Source organism: Chinchilla lanigera, unplaced genomic scaffold (genome assembly GCF_000276665.1).
Source record: "Chinchilla lanigera isolate Chin_1 unplaced genomic scaffold, ChiLan1.0 scaffold00131, whole genome shotgun sequence".
NCBI lineage: Eukaryota > Metazoa > Chordata > Mammalia > Rodentia > Chinchillidae > Chinchilla > Chinchilla lanigera.
The window spans coordinates 3,080,207-3,093,980 of NW_004955532.1; the positions used below are offsets into that span (position 1 = coordinate 3,080,207).

The 13,774-nt window shown below is 50.4% G+C and overlaps 2 protein-coding genes across 5 annotated transcripts in view; one reads left to right on the plus strand and one right to left on the minus strand.

Moving 5' to 3' along the window:
• Rbm15b (RNA binding motif protein 15B) lies at window positions 1-2,106 on the plus strand (the record flags this gene model as incomplete). The annotated part of the gene is given in 1 exon segment (XM_005410316.2): window positions 1-2,106. A coding segment is annotated over 1 exon segment (1,814 nt), but the record flags the coding sequence as incomplete, so codon positions are not given.
• A 3,073-nt stretch (window positions 2,107-5,179) lies between these two features.
• Vprbp (Vpr (HIV-1) binding protein) overlaps window positions 5,180-13,774 on the minus strand; it is a 68,567-nt gene continuing 59,972 nt past the window's right edge. For 3 of the 4 annotated variants that reach the window (XM_005410312.1, XM_013507626.1, XM_005410314.2), the window contains 2 exons: window positions 11,680-11,932; window positions 5,180-6,172 (listed from right to left, as the gene is read on the minus strand). In XM_005410312.1, the coding sequence (XP_005410369.1) occupies window positions 6,114-6,172; window positions 11,680-11,932 (312 nt within the window). In that variant the 3' untranslated portion in view covers window positions 5,180-6,113. The remainder of the gene's footprint in view (window positions 6,173-11,679; window positions 11,933-13,774) is intronic. The other variant, XM_013507627.1, reaches the window with a different exon arrangement.

Consider the following 13,774-nt stretch of genomic DNA (forward strand, 5'->3'; position numbering starts at 1 on the left):
CGCTGGACGCCGCCGCCGCCGCCGTGGGGCTGTCCCGCGAGCGCGCCCTGGACTACTACGGGCTGTACGACGACCGCGGGCGCCCCTACGGCTACCCGGCCGTGTGCGAGGAGGACCTGATGCCCGAGGACGACCAGCGCGCCACTCGGAACCTGTTCATCGGGAACCTGGACCACAGCGTGTCCGAGGTGGAGCTGCGCCGGGCCTTCGAGAAGTACGGCATCATCGAGGAGGTGGTGATCAAGCGGCCCGCGCGAGGGCAGGGGGGCGCCTACGCCTTCCTCAAGTTCCAGAACCTGGACATGGCCCACAGAGCCAAGGTGGCCATGTCGGGCCGGGTGATCGGCAGAAACCCCATCAAGATAGGCTACGGCAAGGCCAACCCCACGACCCGCCTCTGGGTGGGCGGCCTGGGACCCAACACCTCGCTGGCAGCGCTGGCCCGGGAGTTCGATCGCTTTGGAAGCATCCGGACCATTGACCACGTCAAAGGAGATAGCTTTGCCTACATCCAGTACGAGAGCTTGGACGCCGCCCAGGCCGCCTGCGCGAAGATGAGGGGCTTCCCTCTGGGGGGTCCAGACCGCAGGCTGCGGGTGGATTTTGCCAAAGCAGAAGAGACTCGGTACCCGCAGCAGTACCAGCCCTCGCCGCTCCCGGTGCACTACGAGCTGCTCACGGACGGATACACGCGGCACCGGACCCTGGATGCGGACCTGCGGGTGCGAGATCGGACGCCTCCGCACCTTCTGTACTCAGACCGAGACAGGACCTTTTTGGAAGGGGACTGGACCAGCCCCGGTAAAAGTTCTGACCGCAGAAACAGCCTGGAGGGTTACAGTCGCTCCGTGCGCAGCCGGAGTGGCGAGCGCTGGGGAGGGGAAGGGGACAGAGGCATGCCCAAGCCCTGGGAAGACAGGCGCAAGCGGAGGAGCCTTTCCAGCGACCGCGGGAGGACGACCCACTCTCCGTACGAGGAACGGAGCAGGACCAAGGGAGGTGGGCAGCAGACGGACCGCAGCTCGGACCGCACCCCTGAACGCAGCCGCAAGGAGAACCACTCTGGGGAAGGGACCAAGGAGTCAGGCAGCAACTCCCTCAGCAACAGCAGATACGGGCCCGAGGAGCGGGGCCACCACCACCACCACCACGAGGCTGCAGACTCTTCCCACGGGAAGAAAACGAGAGACAGCGAGCGCAATCATCGGACCTCTGAGGCCGAGCCCAAGCCTCTGGAAGAGCCAAAACATGAGACCAAAAAGCTGAAGACTCTTTCGGAGTATGCTCAGACGCTGCAGCTGGGTTGGAATGGGCTTTTGGTGTTGAAAAACAGCTGTTTCCCAACATCTATGCACATCCTAGAGGGAGACCAGGGAGTCATCAGTGGTCTCCTCAAAGACCACGCTTCCGGGAGCAAGCTGACCCAGCTGAAGATCGCCCAGCGCCTTCGACTGGACCAGCCCAAGCTTGACGAGGTCACGCGGCGCATCAAGCAGGGGAGCCCCAACGGCTACGCCGTGCTCCTAGCCACCCAGGCGGCCCCCAGCGGGCCTGGCACCGAGGCGATGGCCACAGTGGAGCCGGGCCTGCAGAGGCGGCTTCTCAGGAACCTGGTCTCCTACTTGAAACAGAAGCAGGCTGCAGGGGTGATCAGCCTGCCGGTGGGGGGGTCCAAGGGCAGGGACATCACGGGCATGCTCTACGCCTTCCCGCCCTGCGACTTCTCGCAGCAGTACCTGCAGTCCGCACTGAGGACACTGGGCAAGCTGGAGGAGGAGCACATGGTGGTGGTCATCGTGAGAGACACTGCCTAACCCCAACTCGGAGCCCTTACTTTTCAGATCTGCTTCCTTCTCTACCTGCTCCCTTGGTTTGAAGTCTCTGCTGGATTAATTTGGTTCTGTCCACCACTAAATTTAAGTTCTTAGATTGTGGGGGATTTTTTTTTTTTTTTTTTTTACAAAAAGAACCCGTTACGTTGACTTCTCTAGTGTATGAGATACTGTCTGCTGTATTCTGTATTTTTTTATTTTTTGACTGTATGGAAAGTTGTCAGTAAAGCCTTTGTCAGGATGGATTTCTAATCCGTTCAGTGTCCGGGTTTAATCAAGTTTCTTCTTCAAAGAACGGGAGGCTTCCCCAGTGCATGCCCTGTGTCGTTTCCAGCACTGCTGCGTCCAAAAGGCCTGCTGTATTTTGGTGGCTCGCAGCTCCTAGGCTGAGACAGGACTCATTTTTAATCTTAGGTGATGCTGGCATACACATCCCTGGGCCCTGCTGGGTACCAGCTTGGTTAGATCCTCTGCAGAGGAAGGGGTGAGCCTAAGGTCTGTGCCAACAGCTACTGGTAGTTTTGGGTTTGGTTTTCCCTGCCCTAAGTGTGTGCCCATCAGTTCAGTCTGTGGTGGTTGGACAAAGTGCCCAAGTGTAAAACCCGTTTTGACAGTGGGTAATTTTCAGCACTTGTGTTACTGTGCGTGGAGGAAGGAGAAGCAGTGCAATATTATCCCAAGAGGTCTCGGTGTCCACAAACTGGTCAGGATCCTTATGGTCCAGCCTCCCTTTCTAGCCTTACTTAGCCCAGGGGGCCTAGAGGACATGGAGGTTTGGAGGCCACTTGCCTTGGTTAACTCTTGAACTTTACTCAGGAGTCTGTGACTTCTGGCTTTTCCTTCCGTCATTCAGGTCTGATGTGTCAGTAAGATGGGCCCAGGCGCACGCGTGGAGCTTTGTGGAGAACAACAAAGTATTTTCACAGTGCTGTCTGGGAGTGCAGTGGGTTCGAAGATGTCCTTGGTAAGTGACCTAACAGTTGCTTAATTCAGTGAAAGAGGAACACTTGGAGAAACAGAGAAATCTGTTGAGAAACAGGTTTTCTTTCAAAAATGAGGTCACAGTCACTGAGGTTTAGGGCAGTGCTAGAGCAAAGCCACTCAAACCAGGCTGGGGAAAGAAAGGAGGTGGAGGGAAAGGTGGCGCGAGCAGTTTCAGAATTCTGCCCTCACTCGTCCAGTTAGGTAGGGGCAGTGGCCACAAGTTCACTGGTGTGGGGACCCAGAGCATCTTACAGCAGAGTCCGACACATCCAGCAGTGCTTCTGTGCGGCATGGATACTCCCACGGAACCTTGGGTCTGAGAGCTGCAAGCTCTGTTAAGAGACGTGAGCTGCCAGCTGATCAGAAACTAGCTTCTCCTGACCAGGTCAGTGCTTCAGCCAACATGGGTGACCGTGGGATCTCAGCTAAGTCCTCTGTACAGGCAGGGCCCCTACAGACCGCGTGGAGGACCAGCCTGTCCACAGGACAGAGCTGTCCCAGACAGAACGTGCGGGAGACTGTGCCTCGGAAAGTACCGTGCGCTGGGCTTAGGCCAGTGCTCCCAAGAACAAGCACTTCCATAACAAAACTTTAACAGCGTTAAATGTGTTTATTTCCCTGTGGCCACAGTTGCCAGGGCTAAGCAGGTCCACTGGGCAGCTCAGGACACACCTAGATAGGTGGCACTGCCAAGCAACAGGAGGGGCCTCGAGTTGAAGCGCGTGGCGGTGTCCTTCCATGTCCTCAAGTCACAAAGCAAAGATGCGTTGCTCTTCCGGGCGGCCTGTTCCTTTACAGAAGGTGGCTCCCACTACCCCAGGGCGAACTGGGTGAAAGGATGCATGCTCCTTAGGAAGCCGGGGAGAGACACCGGCCCTTGCTTTGTCTACCCCTCCTTAGAGGAGGGTCTCCTCTGGTCTCAAAAAATCACCACGGAGTTTTGGTAAAGAGCCCCAGCCCACTGTGTGACCCCTCCCCTCTTCCCCGGACCTCAGCCAGTTCCTCTGGCGTTTGGACAGAGCAGGTTCTGTGATCTCTCGGGCCTTGCCAGCACTGGAGAAAGGTCAGGTGGTCAAGAGCAGCTGCTTCGTGATTTCCCGATGGGAACTGGAACTGCGCTGTTGCCTCCACCTGGGATCAGGTCCTCGGCTGCTCCAAGGGAGAGCTCGAGGCAGTGAGGTCCACCTCACTGGTGGGTGTACTACAGGGCTGTATGTTTCTTCCTAAGTGATTCCTATTTTGACCCTAGAATAAGGAAAAGGGTACATACGTCTTAAGGCATTCTCCTAAGGGTATGTTGTCAAGCCAACCAGACCTCTGCGTTGCTATTAGAGGTGCCCATCTCCACCCGTGAGGCCTGCGGGCGCTCCCACGGGCTCCTGGCCGATTAATGGAGGCGCTCGGCTGTTAGTGCGAGCGCTGCTCCTGACGGCAGCAGTCCTGGCAGTCAGGCCATCCTGGTGAGTGTTAGCTACCACTTAAAGCTGAGGCATGAAGCAGGTGACGAGCTGAGACCTCTGCTCTTAGAGGACCACGAGGTGCCTGTGTGGCCCAAGCCCACTTCAATGTGTACGACAGGCTGTACGCTGTTCCTGAGCCCAGCAGGGCCTTACCTGCCCCTGGAGAGTTTGTCTTATGTTGTTTACTTGAAACAACCAAAAGCACCCCCTCCTCTCCTTGCAGTAAGGCAGAAAAAGTCTCTTCAGCTGTACTCTGTACAGAAACTAAGAGGCTGTTTTTCAGGCAAAAATCAAAGGAAGAGAGAGGGCAGAGTTTCCTATTTATTGTGGGAAGGAAAACGGGTGGGGTGAGAAAGGTAGTCCCTGGTACCTTCTCTGGTGGTTACAGAGTCTAAGCATAGGCCAATTTTAGACACCCCTGAAGCAGCTGCGGACTCGCCCTAACTAAATCTCACTGGCCCTCGATCAGCAGGACTGGAGAACTATCTAAGTCCTGTATCACTCGCCCTTTCAGCAAGCAGTACTGGTGGCCTTGACCCCCAACTACGGGGATGGCTGAAATGCTCTTTAGCACTGTCAGCCCATTCGTTCCTCCAAAATTTCCTAGGCCCGCTGACTGATCGAACTGCCCTCTTGATCCAGAACATGGGAATGGAGAGGCGAGTCCGATGCGGACCATGCCCTGAGCTCTGCCCTGTCTGCTACCCTCCTAAAAGCAGGTCCTCCGCCCAAACCGCAGGCCAGGGCCAGACACTCAGTGAGTTGCTGTTCTCCAGCGTGTGTTAATGGGGCACAATGTTCTCGGCAACACTCCGCTCTGCCTCTCTTGGAAGGCATCTCTGTGTGTCCTACTAGAGCTGCAAGCAAAGGGAGATCCCACTTTGGTAAAAGAAAATAGGGAAAGGCCATAAAAACAAAGACTTGTAGTTTATTTTGTATTTTTTTTTAAATAAATACACTTTACATTAAAGAAAAAGGCCTTTGATTTGTAATTTCCACATTGAGGAGCAAGGGAAGAAAAAAGGTTTTGAAAAACTGAATCACAAAGAAGAATAGAGGGAGTGAACTTATATCCTAAGTTCCCTCAACTCCACAAAACCAATATCCACAATGACCATACTGCCCATAAACCATGAAGGTGGGTAAATTTAGGCATTTCCTCAGCAAACAACCAGTGCCGCCTTCTCCACTTCTGGCATGACGGAAAACAAATTAACCTGACAGCATAGGAGGCAACAAAACAGGCTAAAAAATCATATATTATATTTATAATAAAATATTCTTAATCCTTATCAATTTAAGAAACCACGATTTTCCTTTTCATTTAAATACGTATGTAAAAATGCCTCTATTGTGTTTTAGACATCATTTTCTTCCAAAGAAAATGAAGTGCAGAGACAAGAGACATGGTGGATATAAGTTCATACCCTCAGTTATAAATGCGTGTATTTTTTTTCTTTTTTTAAGTTTTATAAAAAACTATTTCTTGTTCTTTAAGTAAAGAACATTATACAAAGAAAATATATCGTGAAATAACTCGAGGCATGTTTTGTTTTGTTTTTTTTTCCCTTGAGGAAAGATATGTCCATCTTAATGGGGGTGGTGGGGGTGGGGTGGGAAAGCAAAATAGGGCCTAATCCCTGCTGTCTTTCTGTGGTTGTTATTGTTCTTAGAAGGACCCTCAGAGTCCAGTGAGACTTGAAACCATAATCTTCTGAATACAGGGCATGCAGTTCCTTAATAGACAGCCCTGGGAAAAAGGAAAGGAAAGGTGTTCTCAATTCATACAACTCCGTTTCTCGCGTGCCAAGAATCTCTTCCACATGGTGATGTCTCCTCACTCATTCAGAGATAAGATGATGTCATCTTCCAAATCAGAGTTGTCAGAGCTGTCAGCTGAAAGGTAAAGGAGACACTAGATGATGCACTAGGGTTACAGGAAGCACCTGCATCACATCCACTTATGCCTCCATAGGGTTAATTACCAACTTCCAGAAAGAAGAAAACACATCAATTAACTCCTTGGAGCTGGCTCCGGAGAATACACCTGTTGCTGGCAACCAAGATCAGCCCTGGGACCTCCTGCTCTCCCACCTTTTGAAAGTCCTGCACTTCTCGGAAACTTCCTACCTTGGAGGCCCCAAAGGGTTCGGGCTAGCGCACGGTCTGAAGCCCCACTCACAGCACTTGGGAGAACGTGGGGCTAAGAACACTGGACAAACCTCCTGGCCCTGGCCTTCTGGCGTCCTTACAGGGATGGGCACAGGCCTGCCTGTACCACTGAAAAGGGAAGATGGGTCCAAGCAAAGTAAGTTTTCTTAACCTCTTAGCTGCTCTTTTCTGCAGTCCTTATAGACTATAGGCAGAAATAGTCATCCTAGGATTCACCCCATCATTTCTGCAAATAATCTGAAGGGAACAAATTCACAGAAAAGTATACAGGCCAGCTTTCAGTAATACCAAAGAAGGATCAACCAATCTAGACGTGAGACGGGAGGCAGGGAGCAGCTCTGACACCCTAGGAGCTTGTCTTTGACAAGGACCCTCTGCTCAACTGCCAGCCTTCTCAGGTGGGGAACGGAACACACTGACACATTTGGATGGGTTGATTAAGGGTAAAGTTTGGCGGTAGCCACAAGCACCCTAAGATGAAATAAATACACCTTCTCCGTCTGACTGAAACCACAGAAACGGCACCTAGCTCTGTTTGCTAAGCGAAGGAAACAGAAAGGCTTCAGTACCCACTTTGATTACTCAACTCAGAAAGCTAGGACATGATTTCAACAAGGTTCCCAGGAAAGTGGGAAGACGGAGCCTGAGGCCTGCAAATGCACCAAGACTGAGCTCCACGCGGAGAGCAGAGCACACGAGTTGCGGGGAATTCCTGTCAGCCCTTCCTGGGAACCCGGAGGAGCGACTCAGGCACACGCCAAGGACCAACAATACATGACCCCAGATCCTCATTCAGAGAACAACAAACTGAAACCAAGAAACGCATGGCAGGGACACGAAAGTCCCGAAAGAAAGATAGAAAGAAAGAAAGGGCTGGGAAAATGAATGTTCATCACTAACAGAACAAACATAGCCTCTTGGTGAAAAACAGGAAAACAAGATGTCAAGTTCAAAGAATCTGCACCCTACGCAGATGAACAAACCACACCTAGGAGCCTCTCCTCTGCAAGAGCTCCGCGAGGCAAGGCAAGGTTCCCTCCTCCCCAGAGCCCAAGCACAGCACTGTGCCCTGCCTTCCCCACACCACAGGCTCACCAGGGGCCCATGGCAATTCTCAAGAACCCTCCAATGCTTCTGCGCCCTGAAGGCCAGCAATGCCAGCTCCACCTGGCTAAGACCTGCTAGCCAGCAGCCACAAGCTACTGACGCTAAGTGTCTCACAGGCTGACGGTGTAGTTCCTCAGTACGGCACTTGCCTGGCATCCAGGTAACCAAGGCTTCAATCCCCAGTACTAAGGGCCACAAATGCGGCTCAGGGAGGATCACAGATTGAGAACCTTTACAGCTTTAACAGACTCCCCACCTTGTGGTCAGGCAGGAAGCTTTCTTCCTTTACCTTCTCCTTCCACGCGTACAAGTGACCCAATCCCAGACCCTCGTTGGGACCTCCACTCTGAAAGGCCTTAACAGGAAAGGCAGTCTAATTATAATCAATCCCTAGCTGGGCATGGTGGCACGCATCCGTAATCCTAGCACTCTGGGAAGCTCAGACAGAAGGAATACAAGTTCAAATCCTGCCTTGGCAAGACCCTGTTTAAAAAAAAAAGGCAGGGAGGGAGTAGGGATGCGCTCAGTGCAAAGGCTCTGGGTTCAATCTCCAGTACCAGGGAGAAAAATAATCCCTGAGGTATTTAACCTTCTGCTTTTGTTTTGTTTGGCGTTGACAAGCACACACACGAAGACCCTAGAGTCAAGATGCTAATTCTGGAAGCACTGGGTCCCCGCAAGAGCCTATCGTTTTCTAAGGCTTACGTACCCTAAAAGGGCTCCACAAGCTCAAAGGTTATGGGCTACTGTTCTAGATTAGTATGAGGGAAAACACTAACAAACCAAAGGAGTCACCATGCTCCGTCTGCTCACTGACAGCTGCTACAGCTCTCCTATAAAACGCAGTGAAAAAGGCACAAAGTATAACCTACAGATGCCACCTCAATTCTAGAGGCAAGCTGAAACGGCAAGGTTATCACCCATTACACGGCATATGTTTGCACCCAAGTTAAAGTAACACTCTCACAGAATAAGTTTTCTCCCAGGCACTCTAGGAGGTCAAGACAGGAAGAGCACTAGAGCTCAAGCAAGGCTTGGACAATGGGCAACTTAAACCCTGTCTCCAAATTTCAAAAATTAATTAATTAATTAAAGTGCTGAGAGTATAGTTCAGTGCAAAGGCCCCGGTTCAATTCTCCGGCTGCGGGTGGGGGAGGGGGAGACAGAGAAAAAGAGAAGGGGAAAGCGGAGAGGAGACCAGGGCAAGCTCAGGATCTGACAAGGTGACCAGGCTGCCCCCCGGGATCAAGGGATGCAGTGTTTGCTGGCAAGACCAGTAACTGGTATTAAAGCAGAACCACAGGACAGCAGCACACGTGAACTTCACGCGGGCACTGCTGGCCCCCGAGGTTCGAGGAAGGACTTGTAAACGTGAGCCATTCCTTCCCAGAAGAATACTCAATGGCAACACCTAACGTGTTTCACGACCAAGTTACCTCCCTAATGCAGACAGGTTGGGAAGAACATGAAAGACGAATGGTCCCGGCACTGCCTATCCACACAGTGCTGCTATGGACCCAGGCTTTGTCAAGGTCCCTAACCTGGGTGATCCACAAGCGAGTAACTCAGCAGAGTGTAACGCCGATGCCACCCGCGCCTTCAGACGGCCCTCACGCAGGCTAACCTGTGTGCCATGAGTAACGGCACCGAGTGTGCAGGGCTTTTCCTGTTCCGCCAAAACTTCTTCCCCTTTCCTTCCCAGGTGACATTAGAGAATAAATGCCGAGACACCTGTATTCTTTAACTGCATGTGAGCAAATCACATCTCGTCCCAAGTCCCTGGGTAAGAGCAATGGCTGGGAGTAGTGCTGGACTACGGGAATTACTGGCAGTTATCAAGATCAGTGGGGCAGTTTTCTTTATTGTATTTGTGACATAGAGGCGGTAAATTTTACAGGCTCTTTACCTTTTTGGCAGGGGCTGGTACTGAGGACTGAACATAGGACCTGCTAATGGCTACATCCCCAGCCCTCTTTCTGTTTTTCATTTTGAGACAAGCTTAGTTGCCAAGCTGCCCGGGCTAAGCTTGAACTTGCAATACTCCTGCCTCAGCCTCCCAGAGTTCTGGGATTTCAGGTATGAACTAACTTACCTGGTCCCCTCTTTGATGATCTATTTGCAGTGGTGAAAAGCAGCTAACCTGTTCTTCAGACCATGCTCTCTAGCCAGTTGTAGATGGATGAGCTTGATGGTCTGAACCAAAGTGAAATACTGAAATAAACATAACAGGGGTGGGGTGCAGCTTACTGGTGCTTGCCTACTAGCATGTGCAATGACCACGGAAGAGGGGTCAAAATTTCCCCTAATTAACATTGTGAATTTAATGTCAAGTGTAGATTCTCTCCTTCAAAACCGTTTGTGAGGGGCTGGGGATTTAGCTCAGCAGCACAGCCCTGCCCGGCAAGCACAAGGGTCGTGAGTTCGATTCCCGGTGCCGGAAAAAAACCAAAGGGGGAAAAAAAACAGTTTGTGATCATTTTGTATGGCTTTTCTAGAAACTTCTATAAATCTTGTACTTTGGTAAAATTTTGTTATTCTTTAAAAAAGAAAAGAAAGTGATGCTCTCTTATGCTAAGAGCACCACGCTTGCTGTCCTGCTGTTGGAACTTGCCTAACTACTTACAACTGGAAGGAGGCATAACTTGTTTCCCACATCTCACTAGTCCCACAGGATACAAAGAGTTGGTAAATATGTCCTGTGTCTCTTGCCCGTTAGTCCCTCTTACCTGGGCTTTCTGACCATGGACAGGACTACTAATCTCTTCAATCACCTCAACATTTCAGTGTAGAGAATGGAAGCTCGTAAACTGTAGGTGGGCAGATATAACCCTCAAAGCTTCCTCAAATACAACTTTGGTGAGAACTTTGGTAAGAGGACTTATGTTAATTACAAAGACTCTCCTAGCCAAGTAAGTGCCAAGTTTGAGCCCAGCTTGGCAACATGGCACCTTAGTGAGACCTTGAGTTCAATCCCCATGAACTCAAGTGAGTACTGTCACACACACACTCACACACCCCAGGTGCCGGGCCTAGGCCATCACAACAGAATTTTTGACAACGATGCAAATGTTCTGCATCTGTGCTGTTCACCACGGTGGCCACAGGTGACTACTGAGCACTTAAAATGAGACATGAAAATCAGGAGCCAACTTTTAATGTAGTAAAATCTAAACAGCCACACATGATTAAGGGCACCGATCAGACAGACCGACCGTAACCGTTGAAATGCTGCTTAGCCTCGCTACACAGCTACGCAGGCGTGGCTGGGTCTCACGGGGACTCCTCCTGGCAGGCAGGGCAGCACTGTACAGCCAGGACCATCGCTAGCGTGAGTCTGTCCACAGCAGCAAACCATGGTACTGGTGAGGATGCCATCCTGAGGCATACAAGAAAACAGGGGCAGAGCCTGCAGAATCTCAAAACTAAGTGAGGTTTATTCAGGATTCATCAACACAGGCCGGAGATGTGACACTTCAGAAACCTGGAAGTACTAGATAAACTCGTGTGTTCTTCAAACTCTGGAATAAGGGGTGGGGGGTGTTAAAAAAAACAAATGCCAAAGAAAAGCACTTGTGCCCCGGCGGGGGGTGCAGGGCTGATAAAAGCAGACAGGAAAGGGCTTCTTTGCAAAAGGGCCTGATTCTGTGTGACGCAGCCCCGTGAGGAGCTGTTTTTAACAGATTCTAGCTCTGGGCCTTGGAGAAGAGCTACGCCTTGACCTTTCATCCTAAGGCTGACCCTCCAGAGCAGGAGCACACGAACTACAAACCCGTCTCCAAGTTTTGTAAATAAAGACATTTCTCAAAACTTCAAGTTTTGTCCATGACTGCTTTCTCGCTACAAAGGAGTTGAGGGGCTACAGAGACCTCCTGTTCCCCAAAGGAGCAAAAGTTGGCCAAGCTCTGCTTTAAGGGGAAGAGACAACAGACTGCAGTTATAGTTGGGGGCGGCGGGGCAGCAAGGGGTGAACAATATGACAAAACTTTTCCTCAGGGAACTCAAGTGCTCAATCAGCAATCACAGAGCACAGACTCGAGTACGGCCACTCTCCGAGTTAGGCCGACACAGGAGAGGGACCCTGCCCTGCACGCCAACGCTCCGCCCAAACTCTGCTCTGTACTTACTGTCCCCCAGGATCAGTTCCACTTCCTCGTCTGCATCAGAATCTTCATCCTCCCCGTCCTCTCCCTCCTCTAGAAGGTTTGCTAGCTCCTCGTCAGAGGGAGAGAAGTCATTGTCCCCATCCTCTCCTGCGTTCTCATTATTGTCATCCTCCTCCAGTTCCGCCTCCAGCAACTGGTCAGTGTCAAGTTCATCTAAATCATCAGTGTCATCATCATCTTCATCATCATCCTCTTCCTCCTGTTCTTCCTCTTCCTGGTAAGAAAGCACGACGCCCATTAGGACAAACACAGAGGCTTAACCCACACTGGCCACATGGTGACTGCTGCCCCAAGGGACAGCTATGAGTAAAACAGGTGGTAATCTACAGTAGCACAGGCTTCGTGGGGAGCCAGACCTGGCACTGCTGACTGAGATGGGCACGCCATATCCCCCAGACAGTCACGGCACCCTTCCAACAAGGACTACTGCTTGCTCCATAAAAGCAGTAATGGCCATGCAGCCCCTATCTACGAAACAGACCATTTGCTCCAGAAGCCTCTGCCACCAATATTCTAGGAGCTCACAGAACTCTTCTTTCTCCTATAACCAAAGCAAATGAACAGAGTTGAGGCACTGGACGAAAGCTTTTACATGGAATCTAAAAAGTGATTATTTTAACAAAACAAAGGAAGAACACAGCTGCTGGGTCACCAGCTCTAAGACCTTCAAGCGCACTCCAGAGTGCTCTTTTAACAGAGCATGTGGGCAAACCCCTTAACAGTGCTACCACATTTCATCTGAACATTCCAGCAAAAGAGGCTTGCAAGATATACTTGCATTTCCTGTTAGGAGCCAAAAAAAAAGTATGCTACCATTCATCCTTCTATTCTTAAAACAGCTTTCAAAAACAGCCCAAATTGTACTTTTTTCTACATAACCTGGGCTTTACAAATCTCCTATACATTTCCACTGCAACTGCACTGGAACCCAAACTGTTTCCCTTCTAGCGGGAAGGACACAAAGACATCTCAACTTTGAAGAAGATACACTTTCTTAAATAAATATAACCAACATTTTAGGCATCTTTCTGCTCAAACATCAATTTTCAGTCTTACCAATAGCAAAAAGATTCTAATTCCTGCAATAATATAACATTCTTTAAATAAACAGACCTAATTAAAGTCAAGACAAAACAAACCCAATATAAGCAAAAAAAAAAAAAAATTTTTTTTTCAATTTTTAAAGTTATTACCTGCTAATCAAAACACTTTGTTCTCTAGTATGGCTTTGGTTTGCTTGCCAGATAGCGTATACACACACACACACACACACACACACACACACACACACACGTTCCCAGATGCTAGTACTTATCAACTGTAAAAACTAGACTTATTCAGCAGAGTAGCTCTACCTCTGGGCCTGTTAATTTTGGAGCCACCTTCCCGCTCTGGGCCTCAGTCCAGTCCAGTCTGGAAGCGGCTACCACACGCGTGCTTTCACATCTCCACCCTACCCTTATCTATGGTTATACTTATTTCCACTGAAGAGGTTCGGCTCCCCAACTTAGTAACTTTTCAGTCTATACATGTTTCAAATTCTTTTTGCTTGTATTTTTGGGGTTTGTGGTTTTGTTTTAAGACAAGGTCTTCCTGTGTAGAGTTCAGACTGGCCTTAAACTGAAAATGCAGCCCAGGCTGGCCTCGAACTGGTGGTGGTTCTCCTGCCTCAGCCTCCCATGTGCTGGGATTACAGGTGTGCACCACCGTGAATGGCCCACCTTTTGAAAACGGTGGCTAAAAGTTGTGCCTAGCCTTCAAGTACTCAGCTGCTGCTGGCTCATTCACTTGCTCACGCACTCTCCCCCCTCACACGTGACCATCTGTCTGCCCACATCACAGGGTAAGAGGTCCATGGTGCGTGGTCTGCCACTGGGATGCCTCCATTAACCCCAAACTCCAACAGCAAGCTGATTAAGCTGGGGAAGTTGGCCAGGTGTGGTGGTGCACACCAGTAATCCCAGCACTGGGGAGGCTGAGGCAGGAGGATCACTAAGTATGAAGCGAGGCCAGCCTGAGCCACGCAGTGAGCTCAAGGCCAGTTTCAACTGTATAG